The 24,382-nt window shown below is 39.6% G+C and overlaps 1 protein-coding gene and 1 long non-coding RNA gene across 2 annotated transcripts in view; both read right to left on the bottom strand.

The window, feature by feature from the left end:
• Window positions 1-24,382, bottom strand: part of LOC125486614 — a 121,839-nt gene that overhangs the window by 78,795 nt on the left and 18,662 nt on the right. The window lies entirely within an intron of this gene.
• On the bottom strand, window positions 460-22,547 carry wipf2b (WAS/WASL interacting protein family, member 2b). Its single transcript, XM_048614816.1, has 7 exons — window positions 22,416-22,547; window positions 21,974-22,106; window positions 21,353-21,484; window positions 16,993-17,649; window positions 8,528-8,734; window positions 5,931-6,032; window positions 460-4,088 (listed from the first exon to the last, which is right to left on the bottom strand). Exons 1-7 carry the CDS (start codon window positions 22,476-22,478, stop codon window positions 4,048-4,050), a joined length of 1,335 nt encoding a protein of 444 aa, XP_048470773.1. The 5' UTR covers window positions 22,479-22,547; the 3' UTR covers window positions 460-4,047.

Raw genomic sequence — 24,382 nt, 5'->3', positions numbered from 1 at the left:
AGGTTTCGATCCCTTAAGAGGCAATGCAGTTTGTGACAAACTGTACAACTATGACAATCCTCAGGCAAATAAAAAAATGGAACAGAGATCTAATTCCACTTGCTTCACAGTGGGAGAATGCAACTTCAAGCACTTGCAGAAGGAACTAAATGCTATTTAATTAGCATTGCAAATATCCTCAGAATCTAGACATTTTTGTGTGCGCAATTAGTCTAAGTTGGCAAATGACTTTTTGGTATGAAAGTTAGGAGAAAAAAAAACTATTTTTCTCCTCTTGCCTCATATTTTGACAAATGGGTACAGATTATAAGGTGTTATTTTCTTGTGCAATCTAATTAACAGAACTTAAGAATAATGCAGTTTTCTATAAAACACACAAATAATGTTACATAGAAAATGAATCAAGAAATGGAATAGTAACAATTGAGTCAACAGCAAATCACACTTCAGCACTCAAAATAAGAAAAATTAAAGTGATTATTTTTATTTCAATTTTCTTGATAATTAACAGAGAACCAAGTCCAGCTGGCCTGCATGATACAGCAATAAACATGGGAATTTAATGCTTCAGTTATTGCATTCTCCATATCTGAGTCCTTTTTTTTAATCTTCTATGTTTTTCAATCCCACAGAAGAGGCTGCTGTACCATTTCAAGAAATGAGATTACAAAGTTTTGTTTTCATAATCAAGAATTGCATAGCAGGGGAAACTACAGCACACTCCAGATCCATAGTCAGAGACTACCTCAAACCCTGCACAGATCAACCATAGGAAGGGGACAGGAAAACTATTAGATTACCTTAAATTGAAAGATAAATCAAGACAATAAATTAATCCAGCTAAACATAACTTTAACAATAATGAGGTTAACAATTTGAATGCAGAGTACCCACCATGTTAACGGAAAAACTACTGGAGGGGAAAAAGAAACCCACCATAGGTGGCCTCAGATGACACACAAATGGCAATATTCACAGGACTCAAAACAGGCAACGTCTGATGGAAGGAAAAGTCCTCCTGTCCTATTTCTGTGCGCTTGTACGCACATAAAACAGCAAATCAAAGCAACACAGAAACACCGGTGCATTCCTTAAGGCACAATGTTTGTGGCAATTGCAAAATGAGGAAAAAAAACAAAAAATAATACAAATATTGGACCTGTACTGGACTGGCATATTACATACACCATACATTAGGGAGCCAGTGCTATGTGCACTAGTAGTGAAGCTGGCATTATATATAGAGGGTACTGGCATGGTTATTACACATACCGGCACTGGTATTACTGTACATGCGTCGGTACCAGTGCCAATAATTGCACATTTCAAACCTGTATTACAAATCCCAGATTTCAGTCTTGTATTGAAGACCACTGGTAAACCTCTATGATATTTGCAGTAAATGCTGAAAATCTAATTTATTTTAAAACCCACAAATCCTGCTCTCATTAGCTGTCAGTCTGCTGTTTGCCCAGTTCATTGTTTGCTTTTTTCTTTTCTTGGTGTGTGCTGGATGATTGAGGATACAAGTTCCAGATTTTCAACGAGAAACAAAGACGTCACCAGATCAGACTATTCTGTGGAATGGTCACTAGAGTTATTGGTTCAAATGATTATCATACAAAGTTCTTCAAGTTCACTGACTACACTATTGAAACCGCAGCCAGAAGCAAATGCAAACACACTGGGTCCATTGATACCTGGACAAAGCATGGTGGGCTAGTTCTGCAGTATTTGAATTGCATGCACTTGTGTACAGTATAGAAAACCATCCCATTATCACGCTTATGAAGTGTAGGATAAGCTTGAGTATATTTGCAAGTACATTTTTTACTTTACAAACCAGCGAGTCAAAATCTTATAAAATTGCTCCATGCATGGTGAAACACATTTTAGTGTTAATTTTACAGAACCTGTCAATGATGTTTCACAAATGTAAAATTGAAAATGTAATACATCCAGGTGTTTTTCTGAACCAAGGTGTGGATCTGCACACAGTTGATAAGGGTAGCTGATGCCACTCAGGCGATCATGTAGCAGAGGGCTTCTCTATGTTCCATGGGCATATTTCTAGTTTTCAAAAAAATGGCAGCCAGATTCTTGTTTTTTGCACCTTTGACAGGTACACTCAAATATCGCTCTCAGTAACTGCATTGCTAGGTGTATTTATTCATTAGAAACAGTGTGATCCACTGATACCAATCAAATGAACCAATGCAGAGTGCTTTCTCTTGTTAAGGTAGGTGGTTTAAACAACATTCACATGAAAGTTAACACATTAAAAAAATACATAAAGATACCTTTCAGGCTATGCCAACTAACCGTTTCAACAAACAAGTCCTCCTGCTTTACAGTGACTGAACGAATCAAATTCCATGGCGAGTTTTCAGGATTTCCACCAATATTCCAGGGACTACCGCCCACTTTTTACTCAAGGAAGTGGTAAACTAGCAGCCTTGTATGAAGGTCAGGCACACAACTAAGCACAGTCCACTTAAGAATTCTGTCTTATTACAGCAATCACATCAGTGTTCTGCAGGATCTAAACGATAATCAAGTGAGAATAAAATATTGGGCCGTACCCATAATGATTGGCTCAAAAAAAAACTGATTGTTTAATAAAATATTAAAAAACCAACAGCAGAAGAATCTATTAATTGTTCATGAATTGATTTATTGGTATATATTCTGTTCCCCTCCCTTTATAGATTTACTGTAATTCTGTCAAAAAAAACTTCTATGGAAGGCTGCCAACAGTTCCATAGATTGCTCAGCACCACTCACATTTGGAGTTCGGGATTTTAATGCAAACCCCACTTCCTAACAATGCAGAAAGAGAGAGAGAGAGACACAGAGAGAGATGGAAGAACGTTTACCTATGGAAGAAATTACTATTGTTCCTATAAAGAGAGATTTAGACTCGCTGGTACTGTAGCACCGCACATGATGTCTGCTGAACAGTGTACAGGGCTCCCAAGAATAGTATGAAAGTACCACATTACAGACAAACACACAAAAAAAAACACCAAATTCAAAGTGCTTTGGCCTGAAGTTACAGCTTTAAAAAAAAAATGCACAGTGCATTTCACATCGCTCGTACCTAGCACGTACCAGGAGACATCACCCCAACTTGGTGAATGCCAAATTGACAATCTCTCATACCCAATGCGTGCCAAGAAGAGACTTTATTTGTGCCTGGTAAATGACACATACAGTCAGCATCCCTCAACATGAGCTCTGCTGCTCCAGATTAAATAAAAGATGAAACCTCTGCTGTGGATAGAAATAAGCAATCAAAACAAGAAACTCAGTCCTTTATCTGAGAAAGTAGTGTCGTCCATCAAGCCCACCATAACCTAATTCACAAGCTCTGTACAATTACAAATAAAGAATTATAACAATGATTACTATATCTCCTGTACTTGAGTAAATACATTATAATAAACCTGGTACCGACAACATGACAATGTATAAGGCAAGGACCAGCTAGATATAGGAATAACAATTCAAAAAAATAAATGTAGTGGGAATTTTAGTCTTAGCAACCAGTCCATGTATGTCCAATAGTGTTCCATAACTCTACCAATCTACCAGAGGTCCAAGGATATTTCAAATCAAAATCCATTTAGAAAGATTTATTTTAACCACTATGTATAGACTGAAACAAGACCCACATTATTCCATGTGTTCCAATTCATTTGTAGTGAAATTTGGGCATGCATTCTTGGATCTCTGGTGGCTGTAAACACGTTACAAACCCTCAACTTAAAAAAATATCACGATATTCCCATCAACTTTCCATTAGTTCAGCCCAATTGCAGTGATAATTCCTGGAGTTGAAAGATGTGAAGGTCAAAGATTGTGCAATCTGAATCACAGGAATTGCAGATTAGGATGCATGCTCTAAGCAGATCTGAAGAGGTTTTGCCTCAACGTAGTGAAGTGGTTAAGGATCTTGGGCTGTACACCAGGAAAAGGAAGGGAGGGAAAGCATCAGTCTTCCACAACAGGGAAGATGGGGAATAGTCAAACCCACACAGTCACAGATCACCTTGCTACAGGTGGTAGAGGCGGTGCCCCTCGAACAACTGGAAGAAAAGAAGAAAAAAATCATGGGTCAGCAAATACCATGAGCAAACAGTATAGAGATGGGCAGGATTAATTAGATTAGACAAGCCTAATGGTGATGAGCTGCAGCATTTAATTGAATTATGGACTAGATATACAGCCTATTACAACATTCCCCTCCTTCCTCCTGCAGAACTGGCCAACAGTGGGGAATTATTCCATTCCTGTGGTGCTTTGCCCAACTGGACATTCATCTGTGAGGCATGAACGAGAATGTGGGCAATTTTCTTGCTATGAATAATCAAGCCTGCCTGTGTCTTGAAAAACACTATTTAACTGGGTACACTGTGCATTTGAGAATAAACGAGACAAGGTTGGAATGGGCACTGAAGACGGGAAATAAATGGGTATTCACAATAACTATAGACTTAAGCACTCCTGTTCCCTGTAGGTCTGCAGGAATTCATTTCAACAAATCCCCTGAACATTGCCATTCTTCAATGGCTGTTACTAAGGCTGCAGCAGCCATTTAAGAAACCTTAGCTGGGCAACCAGACACCTTCCCCATGCTCAGTGCAAGTCAATTTCTAAGAGGGGAACTGAAATTCTACTAAATGCCTGAACATACAAATGAGAACCCTGTTTATGCAGTCGCCAGGGACGTCCATAACATGAACTCAATGGTCTAAATTGACATATTCACAGTTGATTCAAATAGTTCCATTAACTCCTCCTCTGTTTCTAGCTCCAAACTTTCACAATTTTTAAAATGTTCTCTATCTCTGAACATTCACAAATTTTAAGACATCAGACTGAACACTTTCATTTGCCTTGCTTTGCTATAAAATTTAGTGTGTGCAGTTAGTCTTTAGAAGTTGGTCTCTTGGGATACAGTTACCATTTTGAGTCAATTTATTTTGTTTACGGTAGATTGACATTGCAGTCAAATTTCTTGCCATCCTTAGCTGCCTTACAAAGGTGCCGGTAGGCCTTCCTCACTGAGCAGCGCTGATTTGTAGTTGTCAAAAATGATAACTGATGGGTCTTCACATCAGGATTGCTGCTTCATCATCCAAAGACATTTTGACTCCTGGTCCTGTGTGTTATACACGTAATTTTCTATACCATACAAGGTGTAGACATTGCTCCAGAATGTATTCATTGTTTGCTTTTGTACTATTTGTGTTGTTTAAATTTAAAAACATTGTTTCTCTAAATATAGAAGTATTAAGATGGATATGAAGATGGGATCAAGTCCAATATATTCTATAACAGAACAAATCAAGTCTGTACATGATACAAAGACCACATAAACCTCATTCCTTTAATTTCTTTTCTCACATGGATAGATCAGTGTATCAATTAATCACTGAAAAATTATGCATCATGAAGTAAGCTCATACCATGCAACAGACAAACCAGATGTCATCAGTTTCTTTGCTCTTTCATTCCTTCAATCCTTTAGCTGTAAAGATGTGATTAAGGGGAGCCAGATAAACACATGAGATAAAGGTTTTGAACAATGGTGAAATGGGGATGTTGGCTCATGTAAATATCCAACAATCTCAATTTTAAATCAGTTGGGCTGAATTGCCTTGTCATGGCACTGTAAACCACTGAATGTAATTCTAAGTAACCCAATGCACAATCAGTTGCACATTTGTAAGAGTGTTTTTCTAACATTGGTACCTCCAGGACATATGCCTCAAGAATAAAAATGAAGACCAATTCCCTTCAAATAAGCCTGTTTTATAGGAGCAGAGGTGTCATGTTTGACAAATGATTGATCAGGGAGTGTGTTGAACACGTTATTAAAACTGGAATCCTTGCACACAAGCAAACAGTAAACTGGAGGGACTCACCTCTATTCAGCTTACTCGGGTACGTTTTTTGGAAATGTCGATATTCCTCCGGTGCCGGGAAGTCTTCAATGGGATGAAATGAATATTTTGATTCAAAGTCATCTAGGAAAAAGAGAATTTTTAAAACGTTGATTTTTTTTGCATTCAAATAATCAATGCAAGTCATGAGCATTCTGGTCGAATGCAGGAAATGAAGTGATCAGAAAACTCTGCCACTCTAGAAAATGAACATCACGTCAGCTCCAATGGATTACAGTGGGATTCTACAAGTTGATAATAACGGACCAAAACTCTATATCCTCTAGACTTGATTATAAGATGTGGCCAAATGTAGCTTCTCTTTGAAATGCCAGTTTTTAGCAAGTACAAAACTGGCTAGAGCAGAACACATGCAGGCCACAAGCATACCTACAGTTTCTAGGCTACCAATAACCCTCAAAAACATTTACGCCTTTCAGAAAACAAACACATGTTTAGAAATGTGTTTCTTTGGAGGCCAACTTTTAGACTTGCCTAATTCAAAACAGAATAGGCCACATCTCTGAATTTCACAGCATAGAAACAAGTCCTTCAGCCCACCTTATCAACGCCAACAAACGAACTGCAAACTACACAAATCCCATTTACCCACACTTGGTCCATTGCCTACTATGCCCTGGCATTTAAGTACTCATCCAGATATTTCTTAAATGTTGCATGAGTGTCTGCCTCCACCAACCTCTCAGGCAGCATATTCCACATTTCTACCACCATCTGGATGAAAGAATTCTTCCTCAGATCTCCTCTAAACCACTTGCTCCTCACCTTAAACTTATGCCCTCTGGTCTTAGACACATATTATGTTAAAACCTCTATTAAGTTAAAATGTCTCCAGTGTAAGCTGCTTGACCATTTTAATCAGCTCCCACACACGAGCAGTAATACTAGTTTGAAACATGAAAATCTAAAAAAGCATAGGCTTTTTATAAAAAGCATATGGCAGGCTAAGATTGGCATAATGTTATGGTGCCCACAGTCTTGTGTTTGTGTTGACCATGTGGCAAGTTATTGATGTCAGCAGCCCATGTCATGACGCCAATCATGGAAAAGATGGCAGCATGGCACGGTCACTTTTCAGAAGAGCATATCAAAGAGCAATTCACTATGGCTGGCTCTCATGTATCTCCCAATGTTCGATCAAACAGCACTGAGTGAAACATCTTACAGTCACTGATGTTTACAGCATGGAAACAGGCCCTTTGGACCAACTTGTTCAAGCCACCCAGGTTTCACAATTAAACTAGTCCCATTTGCCTGCATTTGGTCCATATCCCTCCATACCTATCCCATCCATATCTTCTTTCTCTTTTAGCCAGAAAAGTAGAGTACGCAGTAAAGGAGATTCCAAAAAGGTGAAAGAATAAGACTTTAAAAAAACTAAATCTGTTGACGTTATTTTTTCCTTCATTCCATTATTTACAAATATTTTCATCATTTTCCTGGAGAAAATAAATTAGTTGAAACTCCCTGTCCTGATCATTACTTCAATAGCACTGAAAATGTGCAAATGGATGTTAAGTTAAAGGCTCACCTTGTGAGCCTACTCCGTAGATTAACGAGCTGGCAATTATAGCGTAAGATCACATATGGAAGACAGATGCATCAACAAGATGGCAGAAAGTTGCAATCTCCTATAGGTCTATACTCCAGGTAAGAGGCAGGAGATTCACAGGGGATTTGCAGAAACCTTTTCCACTCAGTCGATGGTGGGAAACTGGAATGCATTGCCCGGGAGGGTAGTGGAGGCTGGAAACCTTACAACCTTTAAAATAATATTTGGATGAGCACTTCAAATATCATAAAATTCAAGGATATGGGACAAGTGCAGGAAATTGGGATTAGTGTGCCGTTGGTGGTAGTTATGTTGCTGCAGCTTGATGGGCCGAAGGACCTTTTCTGCATTGAATGAATCTATGAACCCCAGGAGAGTATAAACACATTCCTTAAATGTACCTACATCATATGTATGCAGTGGTTGAAGACGATAGCTCAACACCAGCTTCCGAAGTGCAATTAGAGGTGGGCATGAAATGCTAGCCAAGTCAGTGACACATACATCCCATAACCAAAAAAAGAGCAAAGTATGGATAAGCAAATTGGCAAAATAAAAACCCAAAATATAGGTAATATAATAGAACAAATGTTTTCTTCAGTCTGCTTGTGTGAAACTAACAACAGTTATAAGTTTCAGTTTGCCTGATGATAATTTTACCCTGATTTTCCAGCACAAAAGCCAGGTACACTGTGTGCATGCATTAAATCACCAATGGGAGGACCAATACAGCCAGAATAAATATTACAAGTAAGGTTAGTGGGAGACTGGAATTTCTGCTACAAAAACATTCCAGGATATCTTCATACATAAAAAGAAAGAAGTTAATTTTGTGCCAATTTTCGTAATTGATGGGAAATACAGAAAAAAGTAATAAACATTTTGAATTTATCTTCTGAAAGTATCTTGCCAACAATTTACAGTCTCAGAAAATCCTACAGAAAGTGAATGATTGAACAGATTTAAAACCTATCAAAAATTTGGCATTTATTTTCTCTTCTTTTACCTATATATGACTTGGAAGATGGTCCAACAGGATCCCTATGTCCATTTCTTATAGGTGGAGGTGGAGGAGGGGGTGCAGGCGTTCGCATTGGAGGTGGTGGTGGGGGTTTCCCTCGATTTGGAGGATCTGAAGGTGTCCTGTACGGCGGTGGTGGGGGAGGGACCTCTCGAGCTCCATTCCGCATTCCTGGGGGAGGTGGTGGGGGAGCTGCACACAGGAAAAACATAAGTGCTTAACAAGTTATATCAAATGGCACATGAGAAAATACATTTACTGTTAAACACAAGCAGCATTTCGGAGTTACTTAAAACCACACAAACAAAAAGAAGCTAATCCTGCAAGATTTGATGGTTATCATTATAGACAGAAGAGAGAGAGATTCATTGCAAAAATGAACTTAGTGCGATCCAGACTACACTCATAATCCATGCAAGTAAATAATCATTTAGTGCTCTCATTCTATTTCTACTTGGTTTCTAGGCAGTTTTTTAATGTAGCAGCCAACATTTGCAGACAAAGCTATTTTCAAAAACAGCAGATATCCATTACGTCTCAGATACCAATCATACTGCATTTTACACCTAATGTCATTTTTCTACAATTTGTTCTGACAAATGTAACCATTTAGGGAAGTGACAGGACTTGTGATAACCCAGATTTATTACAGCTGGATGTTGAGAGGAAAAAATGGCAAAGTGTAAGAATATGGGAACATGCATGGAATTAGCCAACCCATTTAAAAGACTCTTAAAAAAACAACTTGGGACCCAAAGGCCAAAAGAGCACCTAAGAACCAATTTATTAAGTAAGACACAACTGAAAAGTTCTTGATGAGCTTGCATTCCAAATAATCAGCAGAGAGAATCTTATCCAATTTATCAGCTTTTACTCAATGAACTGCATGAAACTAAGAAGCTCAGAGGAACAGAGGGATCTTAGGGTGCTTGTCCACAAATCCGTGATGGTAGCTGGACAGGTTAATAGGGTAGTTAAGAAGGCATACAGGACGCTTGCTTTTATCAGTCGGGGCATAGACCATAAGAGCAGGGAGGTTATGTTGGAGCTCTGGTTAAGCCAAAGCTAGAACATTGTGTGTAGATCTGGTCACCACATTTAGGAAGTATGTGATCACTAGACGGGGTGCAGAGGAGATTCACCAGGATACTGTCTGGGATGGAGCACTTTAGCCATGTTGACAGGCTGTACAAGCTAGGCTTGTTTTCTTTGGAGCAGAGAAGGTTAAGGAGGGACTGATAGAGCTGTATAAGATTACGAGGGGGATGGACAGGGTGGATGGCAAGTGGCTGTTCCCCTTAGTTGAAGGTTCAAGAACAAGGTGGTACACTTTTAAAGTTAAAGGCAGGAGGTTTCGAGGGGATTTGAGGAAAACCTTTTCACCCAGAGGATGGTGTGGGTCTGGAATGCACTGCCTGGGACGGTAGTTGAGGCGGGAACCTCACAACCTTTAAAAAGTAATTGAACAAACACTTGAAGTGACATAACATTAAAGTTTATGGGCCCATGTGGGAAAGTGGGATTATTCTAAGTAATGTTGTATTTTTGGTGGCACAGACTCGAAGAGCCAAAGGTACCCTTTTGTACTATATGATTTATATAATTAGAGGAGGATTGAAATTAGCTCCAAGGGAAGGGCATCAAAATTGACAGTGCAAGCAGAACTAAGAAAAGTAACAACTATGATAAACTTGAACAGATGGTTAGGATAAGTGGCCTTTTGCTCCCAAATACTCTTGAATAGTTTTGCATATGGGAAGCCAGTATTCAAGTTTGCCTGTTTAGGGTTAAGAAATTTTCAGATCAAGCCAAGTCTAATGCTGGCTATAACAGGGTCACCATGTTATAATACAAGGGAAAGAAGAGCAGACAGAAAGGGCACTGTTGAGAGGTAAAACACAAACTGATGTCTGGAGTTTCTGGGATTAAAATCCTTCAGCACTGGAGCTATATGCTTTGTTTCTGTATTTCTATATACATTATACTCAAATAAATTTGACAAAATGCCTTAAGTGTTAACACTTAAGGCTGGATTTGCCCGTTGGATCATCACTGATCTGAAGATCAGAATGAGTCAGCAATAAACTTTTGTGAATGATAAGTTAGCAAGACATTTTTCATTTTGATTGTATGGCATAACCTACAACCATTTCTCCTGCATGTGCCATATCCCTGATGGATCAACAATAAAAAAGTTAAGCCATAAAGATGATAAAAGTCCAAGATTCAGTCTCACCTCGGAGCTGAACTAGGTGATCTTGGTCAGAATAACAGCAAGGGAAAACTGGTCAGATTTCCTGTACCTGCTTGGACGTGGGAGTGAATGGATTTACCTGAAAACAGGATTAGGCCAGGGTGTCATCTTACCCCTCTCCCCCAACTTGCTGAATAATAATAAAAGCATTTCAACAGCACCTTTAACATAATAAAACAATTCAAAGTGCTTCACAGGAGTGTAATGATTAAGTCTTCAACGTAGTCAAAGATACTTCAATTCTGGACCATATCTCTGCTGATTTTTGCAGTACATGGAACCAAGTTCTGTAGTTTAAGAATAAAGATTCTACAGCTGGTCTACCTAGATTCTGCAATATACTAATTGATCTGAACATATTTATCCATTCAAAAACTTATTGTATATATTTTAAATATGTAAAGGGCCATAACAACAAATATTATCTCAATCTGAATTACAAATGCATTTCAGAAGTAGATGCAATAGGAAACTACAGTTCACACAGAAATCTTCTGAAGTAATGGAGCTGTGTATGAAGCAGAGGGAACATTATATCATGTAATCCTTACTGTGCAGAAAGGGGCCATTCAACCCATCAAGTCTGCACTGACCCCTGGAGAGCATTCCACCCAGACCCAGCACTTTCCCTATAACCCCTCATTTACCGTGACCAATCCACCTAACCTGCACATCTTTGGACTGTGGAAGGAAACCGAAGCACCTGGCGGAAACCCAAGCAGACAATGGGAGAATGTGCAAACTTCACACAGACAGTAACCCAAAGCAAACCCAGGTTCCTGGCGCTGCACTGTGAGGCAGCAGTGCTAATCAGTGAACCATCGTTCTGCCCCTATATTCAGTAGACCTTCCTGTTGTTTTCCTAAAGCTACTATAAAAATTGCGCCTAAATGGTAAGTTTGCTGGCATCATGTGAAATACCCTACAAGCACAGAGGATCAATTCTGTGGTTCAAACCATTGATGTGCAACCATAGAAATCAGAAGCTTTTGTTAAAGCACAGGTGGAGTTCGAAAAATTGAGGGGATAAAAACAGTTGTGCATTAGTTTTTATTACTCGGCTGGGTTTCTACAGAAAACATAAGAACCAGGAGTAGGCAATGCAGCCCCTTGAGCCTGCTCCATTTAATATGATCATGGCTGATCTCATCTCAGTCTCAACTTCACTTTCCTGCCCGCGGTTCATTACCCTTTAACGCATTACTAATTAAAAATTTGTCTATTGTCTCCTTAAATTTACTCAATACTCCAGCATCCACCACACTACACCAGGTTATAGTCCAACAGGTTTATTTGAAAACACAAGCTTTCGGAGTCTCACTCCTTCTTCGTGTGTTAGTGAGAGGGGTATATCAGACAGAATTTATAAGTAAAAGATCAAAGGCTCACACCACTGATGAGGATGTTCTAAACAAACTTAACATGCTGTTAAATCTTTAATCAGTTAGAAGGTTTTAATTGATTAATATATGTAAATGTAAATCCCCAAATTCCTTTCAAGGTCCCGAGAGAACCAAAGGTTTTATCAGTGTAAAGAGAGGTGACATTTTAGGTCAGACAATGCATGTTAGGTGTGAGGCCTTGTTTAGAATCTGTTTGTGATTTGGTTTGGAGTCAGACTGGCTTTATTTCTAAAGTAGGAATTTATAAACCGCTACATTGACGGACTGTCTATAAATTGTATGCTTTTTGAAAAAAATAGAATGTATCTGCAAATACAAATTCACCACACAGATTCGTGTGAAAGTGCGTGTGCGAGGAAGAGTTAGAGAGTGAGAGAACATTCGGCCTCAGATCTTCGGGTAAACATTCTCCAAGTCAGACTTCGCAATACACAACAATGCAGAGTCGCCAAGCAGAGGCTGATAGCCAAGCTCGGTACCCATGAAGACGGCCCCTACCTCGATCTTCGGTTCATGTCACAGTACAGGTGACCCTACCCCACAATACACTCTCACACACACATTCATACACATACAGTCACTTACACAAACACACACACACACATTCATACACATACAGTCACTTACACAAACACACACACACACTCTCTCTCCATCACCTCACCCTCTCTCTCACACACACATACACATGAATCTACGGGGTGAATTTGTCTTTGACAGCATCTTAGGTTTGTTTAGAACATCTTCATCAGTGATGTGACCCTTTGATCTTTTACTTATAAATTCTGTGTCTGATACGACCTCACTACTAAAACCTGAAGGAGGAGTAAGATTCCGAAAGCTTTTGTTTTCAAATAAAACCTGTTCGACTTTAACCTGGTGTTGTGTGATTTCTAACATTGTACACTCAGAGAAGCAATTTCTCCTCATCTGTTTTAACTCTGCTACCCCTTACCTTAAACCATGAGCTCTCATTCTAGATTGCTCCACATGAGGAAACATCATCCCTGCATCTTTGTCAATCCCATTTAGCATCTTACATGCCGCAATTAAATCTCTTCTCATTCTTCTAAACTTCAGCCTACACTGCTCAATCTTTCTTCACGAGACAAACTCATCTCTGGAATCAATCCCGTGAACTTCCTCTGAACTGCCTCCAATGCATTACATCTGTCCTCAAGGCAGGGTACCAAAATTGTTTGCAGTATGCCAGGTGTGTCTCACTAGTGCCTTTTACAGTTACAGCTACAGCAACACTTCCCTATTCTTATACTTAATTGAAGGACTTGAGCTCTGGGTTTGCGATGTAAAGCTCAGAACCCTCAGAGATCAACAGTACAAGTGATTTTTCCAGATCTATGCACAAATTGTAAATGTCCTTCTGCTTTGTCTTTCAGCAGATTACACATAATGACTGTCTTTTGTTCTTTAAAATCTTTTGACTTAGTCTCTGGAGAGAATGATTGCACATGAACCAGGTTTGTTTTCCAAAATCTTTAGTGACTTCATAATTCGATGTGACAGTTACTGCAGTATTGTTCAAATAAAAGCATAATGAATATGCTTAGTATTTTGAACATGTTTTTGAATGACATGAGAGCATCCTGATTGGTAGACTCCAGCTAGTGGTGCTCCTCAAGGATGTGCAGACCAGCTAATGGAAAATTTTGGAATTATATCAAGAAATTCCTCAAGAGTGATCAATAAATGGGGGCGGCACGGTGGCTCAGTGGTTAGCACTGCTGCCTCACAGCGCCAGTTCGATTCCACCCTCGGTCGAATGTCTGTGTGGAGTTTGCACGTTCTCCCCGTGTCTGTGCGCGTTTCCCCAGGTCCTCCAGTTTCTTCCCACACTCCAAAGATGTGCAGATTAGGTGGGTTACAGGGGGATGGGTCTGGGTGGGATGCTCCGAGGGTCGGTGTGGACTTGTTGGGCCGAAGGGCCTGTTTCCACACTATAGGGAGATGATGACGATGATGATGATGACGACGACGACGACGACTCCAGGTGGAGTAGTGGAAGCAACAATGCTGCATTAACTTGAGAAACAGTTAAATACCAAAAATTCATTCAGGATGAATGAGCTACAACGCGCCATATGGAATCCAATAGTCAAAAAACATCTTACTGCAAGCCTTGCCTCAGCCCAGGCTGCTCAACAGCTATCTTACCACAAAACTTTTACTCTAAGTCACACGATGTCCAAAGCATTGCAATGAAGTCACACTAGTAAAACTTTTAGGAAGCACTGGAGTACAGAAATGATATACATCCAAGTCTGTAGATGGCAATAAGTTAGAAACCTAGCAAAAAGAGAACTGCAGATGCTGGATATTAGAAACCCAGCTAGCCATTTCAAAGGAAGCATGAAGAATGGATTTGGGGCAGCTTATGAATGGGCAAAACTACAACAGGTGAAATCCCAAAATCAAGGAGGACAGATTGGAATTTTTCAATGTCAAAGAACTGTGAATTGAGAACGAGGAGAGATTTAGGTGTCCAGGCCCTCATTAAAAACTGCACAAACATAAAAAGTAATCTAAAAATACAATGACATGATAAATACATAAAAGGAAAGCCATTTTCGAAATATGAGAGGTGTAGGGCAACACCTTGAATCTGTTTGCTCATTCAAATAGATCATGGCTGGTGTTTACCTCAACCCCACTTCCTGACTTTTCTCCACGTGGCTTAACACCCTTGATGGAAGCCATCCAATTCGGTCTTAAGTACAGCAAGCGTAAAGTTTCGAGAAAGGTAGTTACAATTTTCCACTGTCCTGTGTGTGAAAGATTAATGGCAATTTCACCCAAAATTGCCTAACTCTGATTTTAAAATTATGAGCCTGATCTGAACTATCCCAGTTTAGGTAAGAGGATTCCCGTATCTAGCCTATCAAATCTCTTTATCACACTACACATACTTCCCTCATTTGAACTTGGCCTTTCAGAATGACCATCCTCCCCGTCATTACAGGATACAGCAGTTTTCCAAATGATTTCAGAAGTTTTACATCTGGCACTCTACATGCAGGCTCATCCATATGTTTATTACTCTGTGTGCAAGGAAGAGCTCTTAATGTCAGTCCTAAATATCATGGACTCGGAGTGGTCAAATACTGAAACATACTGTACGTCCAACCTATGCTGATGCTATTTCATACATGAAATCTATTCTCACTTGCTCTCCTTATATGCGCAAAGTCTAAATTTTCTCAGTAAAGACATTCCTTACAGTTTTCCTTTTAATTCTTTGATTTTAAATTTCTGTTTTTGTTTAAATTTAAACATTTGAACCTTTGAATTCTTCATAATCTTGAAGACCTCCAATTAGGCCCACCTCTCAACAATAAAGAAGAAAAAGCTATCAACTTCTTCAGCCTTTCTTTGTAACTGATCACTCATCCTTATAACATCTGAAAGAATCTGCACTGCAATTTATCAATTTCTTCTTGTAACAGTGTCCAAAACTCTCACCATGGCCAAAGGAAGCAGAAATCTGGTGTCACACTCACAAGGATCATTACACCAAAACACAAACACTTCTTAAAACATACTGGAGTCAATTATGATGAACAGCATCAGTAATATTTTTTACTTTTGCATGGGAATTCCAATGACGTAGTCACTCAAAATTTGCTCCCACGTTACACATTATACTTGGACTTAAACCAAAGCATATTGTAACAGCTCCCCACAATCAGTGCAACATTTTGATGCACAGCAAGCTGCCATATGCTAGCACTAAAGATAACTTTCCCTGACGTGACTGGCAACAAATTTAATTATTTGTTACTTGCATCCACACATATCAACGGTGGTTTAAAAATAGAAGAAATGCTGTCCCCACCATTCCAAAGATTAATTGCCTAAATCTTCAGTGACAGTTGTAGAATATCTGCAGCTTGTGATATGGCTGTTCTGCACATCAAAATAAGATCCCAAAGACAACAAGTTCTGACCATAACATTAGAATGTGCGACAAAAGACATATTATACATAGATTCAAAAGTCAAAACTTACTGTATTCTTTCTTAATCCAACTCGTTCTCTCAGGCTGCAACATTTTGAATCTACTTATCTGCCTCAGGTTACCATTCTTCCTACAGGTTAAATATTTATTTTAGATCTAGACTTAGTGTTACTTCATCGTTACTTCTTTATCACACCCTGTTCAATCCGTGTCTTGAACTATGGGCATTAATAATAATTTCTGAAGTGTGTAGCCCCCAAAAATAATCCTTCCAACTCTCTCACAGTCTGGTGTACAGTCCATTAATTATAGCCACAATGAGTGCAGAAAACTATTTGATCAAGGAAATGCCAGAGAAACTCAGCAGGTTTGGCAGCATCCAGCAGAGTTTATGTTCTGAATCTAAAGACTGTTTTTTGGAACTTGAAGATATTTTGAGTCCAAACGCTTCTGTTTTGCTCTCCACAGATAGTGCCAGACCTGCTGAGTTTCTCCAGCATTTTCCGGTTTTGTTTCAAATTTCCAGTATCCGCAGCATTTTGCTTTTCCTTAATCAAAGGTAGGCTGGATGTCATATCTCACCCTGTTGCTGCATCCATATCATATTCATTTTTCAATGGTGATCACTGAATCTACAGCAGAAATGTGATTTTAAACTACTGCTCCTAAATCCAGGAATAAAGGCTTTTAAGATCAATCAATTTTCAAGTGTATTCTTGTACACAAAATGTATCATTTCTACTTTGCTAATAAAATGCATTTCAGAGTTGCACGTCTCATGCATTATTTTTGATCTGTAGTCCAAACACAAAGCTCTTACCTGCACCTCGGTTTGGTGGCTCTCTAGCAGGTGGTGGTGGGCGATTTTGGGAGGGTGAAGGAGATGGAGGGGGAGGAGCAATTCCTCGCATTGGTCCCGCTGACTTACGCGATAACGAGTTGTGCCTCTGCGGCAATTCTGGGGCAGCCTCATTTCCAGGACTAGAAGGGCCATTATGTACATGGGGAGGTTGCCTGTAGGGTGGGGGAGGGGGTGGTAGAGGTTGGCTCTGAATGTTACCAAGCCTAGGATTGATTGGTGATGGGGGAGGCTTGACAAGAGGAGGGGCAGGAGGTCCATCTCTATTGCCAGGAGTCCTTTGTCCTGGAGTAGGAGGCAAAGGCTTTTCTCTGTTGTATGGTCCACTGGAATGAGTTTTGCTGCTATGCACAGGTGGCGGAGGTGGATTTGAACGTCTTCCAATTGGAGGTGGTGGCGGCGGTGCTGACGCACTGTGCCTCACACCGCTGGCACTACCGGAGCGGGATGTACTGGAAAGATCAGGCAATGAAGGTCGATGAACTCTTGGAAGCTCTGGAGGAGAGGTTTTACTCTGTGCATCAGAATCATCGCTGTAGCGGTTACTACTAGAAGGTGGTCGTGGAGCAGCAGATCTTGAGCCAGGTGGATTTAGTGCCGTTTTACTGGGTGCAGGATCTGAAATAAAAATAACATGTAGTTGAAATGAGAAGTGCTTTCACCCTAGCTTCATTGATGATTTTTTGAGCTTGTCCCCTGACTCATGAATGATAGGGATTCAGACTATGCAGTTATCTGGTCAGCAGGACAGCGACAATTGGTCTGGACGGTGCAGAGTTAGATGAGTGATCAGATTTCCCATACCTGAGCAGCAAGCCCAACTGAGTGTGCACTAGCGAGGATGAAACTGGAGATAGAAACAAGCACAATATACTCGCATACAAAAGCCAATCAGCACTGACTGCCAGCGCTGACTTGTGTGTGCCCATGACACGATTTTACAGAAAAAGTTGGAAGATGAAAGAAATGGGGAGAAGTCATAATTTTTCCAATATGTCTTTGGATGCATATCATGGCTGCCTATTCAAACACAAAGGCTTATATAATGATTAGATCCATAGCTCATGCCCCCATATATATATGTTCCAGCTGGAGTCACTGGATGCTAACTAGGGGTACAAATCCTTGTTGCTTTTCTCCATTATCATGAGCTATTTGGCAAGGGAAAGCATTGAAAACTATGGAAAATATACATTCATTCAGTTTTAACACTATTGACTATTTGCAAACCAGAGACAGGGGAAAATCAGTTGTGTAATCATGCTGCTGACCTTCACCTCGTTTTAGTTTGTTGGCTGACAGGAAAGCTGGAGCCAGGCAAGGATTACGCAGTTAAATTCACAAACCCAGCACAAGTTGATCTTACTCACATTTCTGCAATACCTTAATTAACATAGACAATGCAAGATGTTTTATTGATTCATTAAAAAGTAGTTTTGCCTTCCACTTACACAGGGCATTTTTTAGTCTTTCAGGGGTTGTGGCTGTCACTGGCAAGATCAGTATTCATTGCCCTTTCCCTTCTTAATTGTGTTTGAGAAGGTGGTCCTAAGCAGCTTTCTTGAACGGCTACAGTCCATCTGGTGTAGGCACTTCTGTAGCACTGTTAGGAAGAGAGCTCCAGAACTTTGATACAGCAACAGTGAAGGAATGGTTAGCTGGCTTGGAAAAAAACTTACGTGTCGAGGTGGTATTCTCAAGCATCTGCTGTCCTTACTCTTCTAAGTGGTAAGAGATCATAGATGGGGAAGGTGCTCCCAAAGGAGCTTCGGTGAATTGCTGCAGTGCATCTTGTATATGGTGCACACTGGCGAGAGATAATGAATGTTTAGGTTGGTAGATGGGGTGCTGGTCAACTGAACTGCTTTGTCCTGAAATATTACAGAGTTCCTCGTGTTATTGGAGCCATGCTTCTCCAGACAAGTGGACAGTATTCCAGCAAGTCCTGATTTGTGCGTGGTAAACAGTGGACAGACTTTGGGAAGTTAGGAGGCAAATTAATCATTATAGAATTCTGAGTCACTGACCTGCTCTTGTTGCCAGTATATACTTATATGGCTAGTCCAATTAACTTTTTGGTCAATGGTAACTCCCCAGATATTAATACTGGGGGATTTAGCGATGATATTGCCAATGAATGTCATGAATTTCAATGCTCTCCTATTGGAAATGGTCAATGGTTGGCACTTCTGTGGTGTGAAGTCACAATTACTTGTGACTTGCTAGTGCAAGCCTGAATGTCATCTAGGTCTCACTGCATATGGACACAGACTTACTAAACATCTGCGAAGTTGTAAATAGTTGTGATGATTGTGCAATCATCACTGAACATCTGCACTTCTAACCTTATGATAGAGGAAAGGTAAAAGAAGGTGGTTGGACCAAGGATATTACCCTGAGGAACTCGTACAAAGATGCCCTGGGATAAAGCTGATTGGCCAGAAACTAACGTCATCTTTGTGCTCAATATGACTCCAATCAGTGAAGAATTTCCCTCTTGATTTCCATGGAGTTCAATTTTGCCAGGGCTGCTTGGCATCACACTAAATCAAATGTTGCCTTTATGTCAAGAGCTGTTACTCTTTTGTCCATGTTTGGATCTAGTCCTGAAGGAGTATCATTTCAAGGATGCTGTCAGGCTCATTACCTTCGCAGAATCCATGCCTTCAGCCATTTCTTGATATCACATGGAATGAATCAAATTAGCAAAAGATCTGTATCTATAATGCTGGGGACTGTAAGGGAAGGTCACAATGGATCATCTTGGTACTTGTGGATGAAGACAGTTGCAAACAATTCAGCCTTGTTACCTGCACTAATGCAATGGGCTACTCCATTGTTGATGGGGATATTTGTGGTGCTTCCTGTCAATCGTTTAATTGCCCATCCCTATTTATGAATGGATGTGGCAGGATTACAAAGCCTTGATCTAATTAATTAGTTTAGGATTACGTAGCTCTGTCTACTGCATGCTGATTCCACTGTTTGCTGTGCAAGTAGTTTTGTTTTGTCAATTCACCAGGTTGACATCTGATTTTTAGGCATATCTAACATTGCTCCTGGCATGCCTACCTGTACTGTTCAGCAAACCAGGGTTAATCCTCTGGCTTGATAGTATCAATAATGAAAGTAATATGCCACACCATGAGGTTACAAATTGTAGCTGAATACAATTCTGCTGCTGCTGCTGATGGCTCACAGCATCTCATGGATGCCAGTTTTGAGCTGCTAGATCTGCCCTGAATTGATCACATCTAGCTTGGTGGTAATGCCACACAACATGAAGTGTGCATCGTGTGAAGATGAGACTTAGTCTGCTCAAGGCCATACCCATAATGGACACAGGCATTTGCGACAGATTGGTTGGTGAGAATAACGTCTTGTAGTTGTTGGTTCCCTGACCACTGGCTGCAATGCTAGCCTGGCAAATGTGTCCTGCAGAACTCAGACAGCTCCATCAGTAGTGGTACTACTAAGCCACGCTTGGTGATAGACACTGAAGCCCTTATTCAGAGAAAATAAAAATCTGTGAACCTTTAATTATGGAGCGACTTTGGGGCACTGCAGCTTGAACACAAAGTGACAATGTAATAGCATGTGACGAGAACTGTCATACATTTCTAACTTAGCATACTCAGGGAAGGAGAAAATCATATACTACAGGTAATTCTGCTATAATGCATATTTCGTTAACATGAATTGGCTGTAATGTGACTGATGAATAGTGGACACTGTTTGGATAACACAAGCTTTCTACTGTACAGATTGGGATTTTCTATGGCGATTTTCTATAGAGAGAGGTCGCACAAGAATGTGACTTAATTCTTCCATACTTAGTTAGAATATAAAACCAGGACAATCATAATGTGACAAGTGCTGTGCATAAATGGGTGTTGTTGGTTGAGGGATAAATATTGGTCAAGGCATCAGAAAGCACGACGTTCTTAACTGAACACCAATGTGACATTGTTAACATCCCACAGAGAGAGAGATGATGCAGGTTTACTTTAGTGTCTCATCCGCATGTTGGAATTTCTGACAGAGACAGTGCTGTGGGAGTACTGTACCAATTACCAATAGGATCATGCATACAGTGTCTAGAGTGGGATTTGTCTATTGTTGGTCTGTTTGTTGCTTAATGGTACAGCATATTGTACCATAAAGTTACTCAGAGCTGAGGTTATTGGTTCAAAAACCTTACTGCCAATTATTAGAACATCTTTATTGATGACCAGTTATTTCTAAGAGTACTACTGTCAATATTGTAACAGCTACCCAGCTGAGTCTCTCCAAACTAAGAAGTGGGGATGACTCAAAGTACCTGAACTGTCTCTGTGACCTACTGGACGAAGCTTAGGAACACCACCCTGAAACAAGCCACCGATTGATGGGACTGGTCCTCCAGAAACAGGTCCTGCACCAAATCCTCCACCACCACCTCCTCCTTTAGAAGCTGTAGTTAAAGAAAAACATGTTAATAAATTTATACAGCAGTAATTCGCTTCATGATGGATTTCATTGACTCCATACCCATATTATGTAGCACAAGTGGATAAAATTCAGACCAGGCATAAATCAGCAAACAATATAAAGCTATATATGTGGCCGTATCCTTGTCACAGGATTATTCAACCAGAGGGAAAAAATATATAAAATAAGTCAATGAATGTCATCTATTCAACTTCTTGTCTGGTGCTCTTCATTCATCATATCACATTGGCTTCAAAATGAAGGAGAAATTACCAGAGTTCCACCATAATGTTCAAGAACTCAAACTGTTCCCTCCAAACAGGTATCAAGTATAAAAAGATAAAAATTAACTAGTTATATCATAGGGCCTTTCACAGACTTTAACTGGACTTTGGACAGCAATATCACAAATCCACCACTACAATTTGCTGAGATCCTAATAACATCACTGCTCTTTACACTTAGCACTTACTTTCAAGAATTGGGGCACTTCTATCATTTACATTGGTCACTTTTCGAAGTTTGGCTCCCTTTGTGATATCATTTAAGAGTGCGTCTCGATTATGTTGTTCATCTCTGGTCAATTTAGGTGTAACTGTATTTGCCTGTTTAAAAAAGTTGAAATGAACAAAACGCATACATTTTAAATACCTTGCTATAAATGTCTTGGCAAATTGCAACTGTATCTATCAAAGACTTTTCACAATAAACTCTGATTAAAACTCTGAGTTGGGGCACACCATCTTCCTATGTAGTCCTACATAGAAATACAAAACACATTCATCATCTTCTAAGTGATGCTGTTATATTGATAATATTTTAAAAGTCAAAGTCTAGGGTGCTCATTTTTAACCAAAATAAATGACTGAAATTGCTCAAACTGTCACAGATTGTATTCACATGCCTTGTCTTACCTGATTAAAGGTTGGTGGAGGGGGTGCAGCAGGTGGGGGTGGGGGTGGCGGAGGTATTGGCATATTTTCCCACTGCCAGCTGGTTCAATCTCCGTTGTATTTCACACAGTGTTATGGGTCATTCATATACCTAAAAAAAAGCAAACACTGTGCAATCAGAGTACAGGTTTAGTTTACGTCAATAATTAGCATTTTAAATTACCTGTCCCCTTAAATTTTCTCCGCCCCTTTCCAGAAAGCATTGATTTATAAATGGGTGTTGATCCATCGATGTCCAAGAGTCCTCCAGTATTGCAATTACAACCAATCTCCAAGGATAAATCAAGGCAGCATTTGTGCAGAAATTCAACTGGGGTGCATGACCAGTGCAGACTTCTTTATCCTTATTCAACATTCACACAATGTCTTTCAAACAGGGTAATAAGACAGAAATCAGGAGTAGTAACTTAGCCAAAGGTACTGATTTGCAACTCACTCAAAAATAGTCAGAATTGCAGTCTCCAATCAGTCTCCAAACAGTAAGAGTTAGAAATAGGCAATACTACTTCATAGAGCCCAGTTGCTCTTTGTCTCATTTAAATTATTCCCCCACCATTGTTTATATTCTGAAAGGAATAAAAAAATGTTCGGATGAATATTTAGGTTAGCCGAATTATGGAGGTGATTTATAATATATCCTTTTTTCCCTAACGATGGTAAATCCAGCTTCCTCAATACTTTCACAATTTAAAATTTCAGTAGAATGTAATCATCCTGATGCTGCGCCCTTGAGCTTATAACATATTTTATGATATGATGCAATGTGTTGTATGAATACTCCTGGTAGAGTTACAATAACATAAAATAAGCAGCAATGCACTAGCCAACATTTTGATAAATTTGCAAGGAGTGATGATCTGCTTAAGGGAGGTACCTTGGTCATTTCCCTAAACTTGCGGTCTTGTGCTTTCTTCAGTTGCTCTTATCAGATTCCCACTTTCAATTTCCATGAACAATACGACCAAGGAAAACAAGATTGTATAGCTTCTTACTGCCATCCACTTGTGTGCTTGAAAGAAACAAAGTTCTGATCCTGCATCTTGCTCTACCTGGAAGCAACTGTTGTTTCTCGAGGTTCTAGCTCTTCACCATTGAAGACTCTCAAATCTTCCATAGCAACCTCAAAGGTTTTCATGCTTGGAACAGCAGATTACATTAATTTATCACATCTTTTGTGTGGGACTACTGTCCATTGGCCCTACGTTACACGAGTTCCTCATAACAAAATTCACCTCGTTTGGCACTAACAGGAAGATCCTATCAAAAAGGGCACTGGAGGTTTAGGGAAGAAATGGAAAATCTGATACAGATAGAACAGGGAACATTATCTTCTGATGTTGGTACTGAGGCATATTTTTGTCAGTGAGTACAGAAAATACAACGTTGTATGTATGTGTCCTAAATCTAGGAATCAGGAATACTCCTACAAAAAATAACCAAGCTGAAATACCAAAAACCAATCGTTCACTTTTCTTATCCTCAATTTTAATCCAAAACATCCATTTTGTGCAATCCATTTGCATATTTTTTCCTCTACCAACATAATATCCACTGATAACCATATGGATTTAAGTGCTTGCTGTAAACTTACTGCTGCATCAAACCTTTATAGAGACACAGAAACTAGCAGTAGGAGGCCATTTGGCCTTGAGCCTGCTCTGCCTTTCAGTATCATGGTTAGTTTATTTTATAAGCCATGGTTGAGCCAAATTTCCTGTTTTATTTGTGTGCCAGACAGGAAATAATAATTGTGTTAATCATGTACATGTTGTTTAAATGTTTGCCATTGTCTATTCATTGTTAACATTTTCTAATAAGGTTCCCCAATTCATCCTCACTGATTCAACCTCATACGATCATTGTTCCTTTTATTTAGATTTAGCACCTTAGTTTCACATTTCTTCATTCTCCACCTTAATGAAGAATCC

Source organism: Rhincodon typus, chromosome 30 (genome assembly GCF_021869965.1).
Source record: "Rhincodon typus isolate 14 chromosome 30, sRhiTyp1.1, whole genome shotgun sequence".
NCBI lineage: Eukaryota > Metazoa > Chordata > Chondrichthyes > Orectolobiformes > Rhincodontidae > Rhincodon > Rhincodon typus.
Note: the sequence above shows the minus strand (reverse complement) of the source record. Positions and strands in the feature narration are given on the sequence as shown.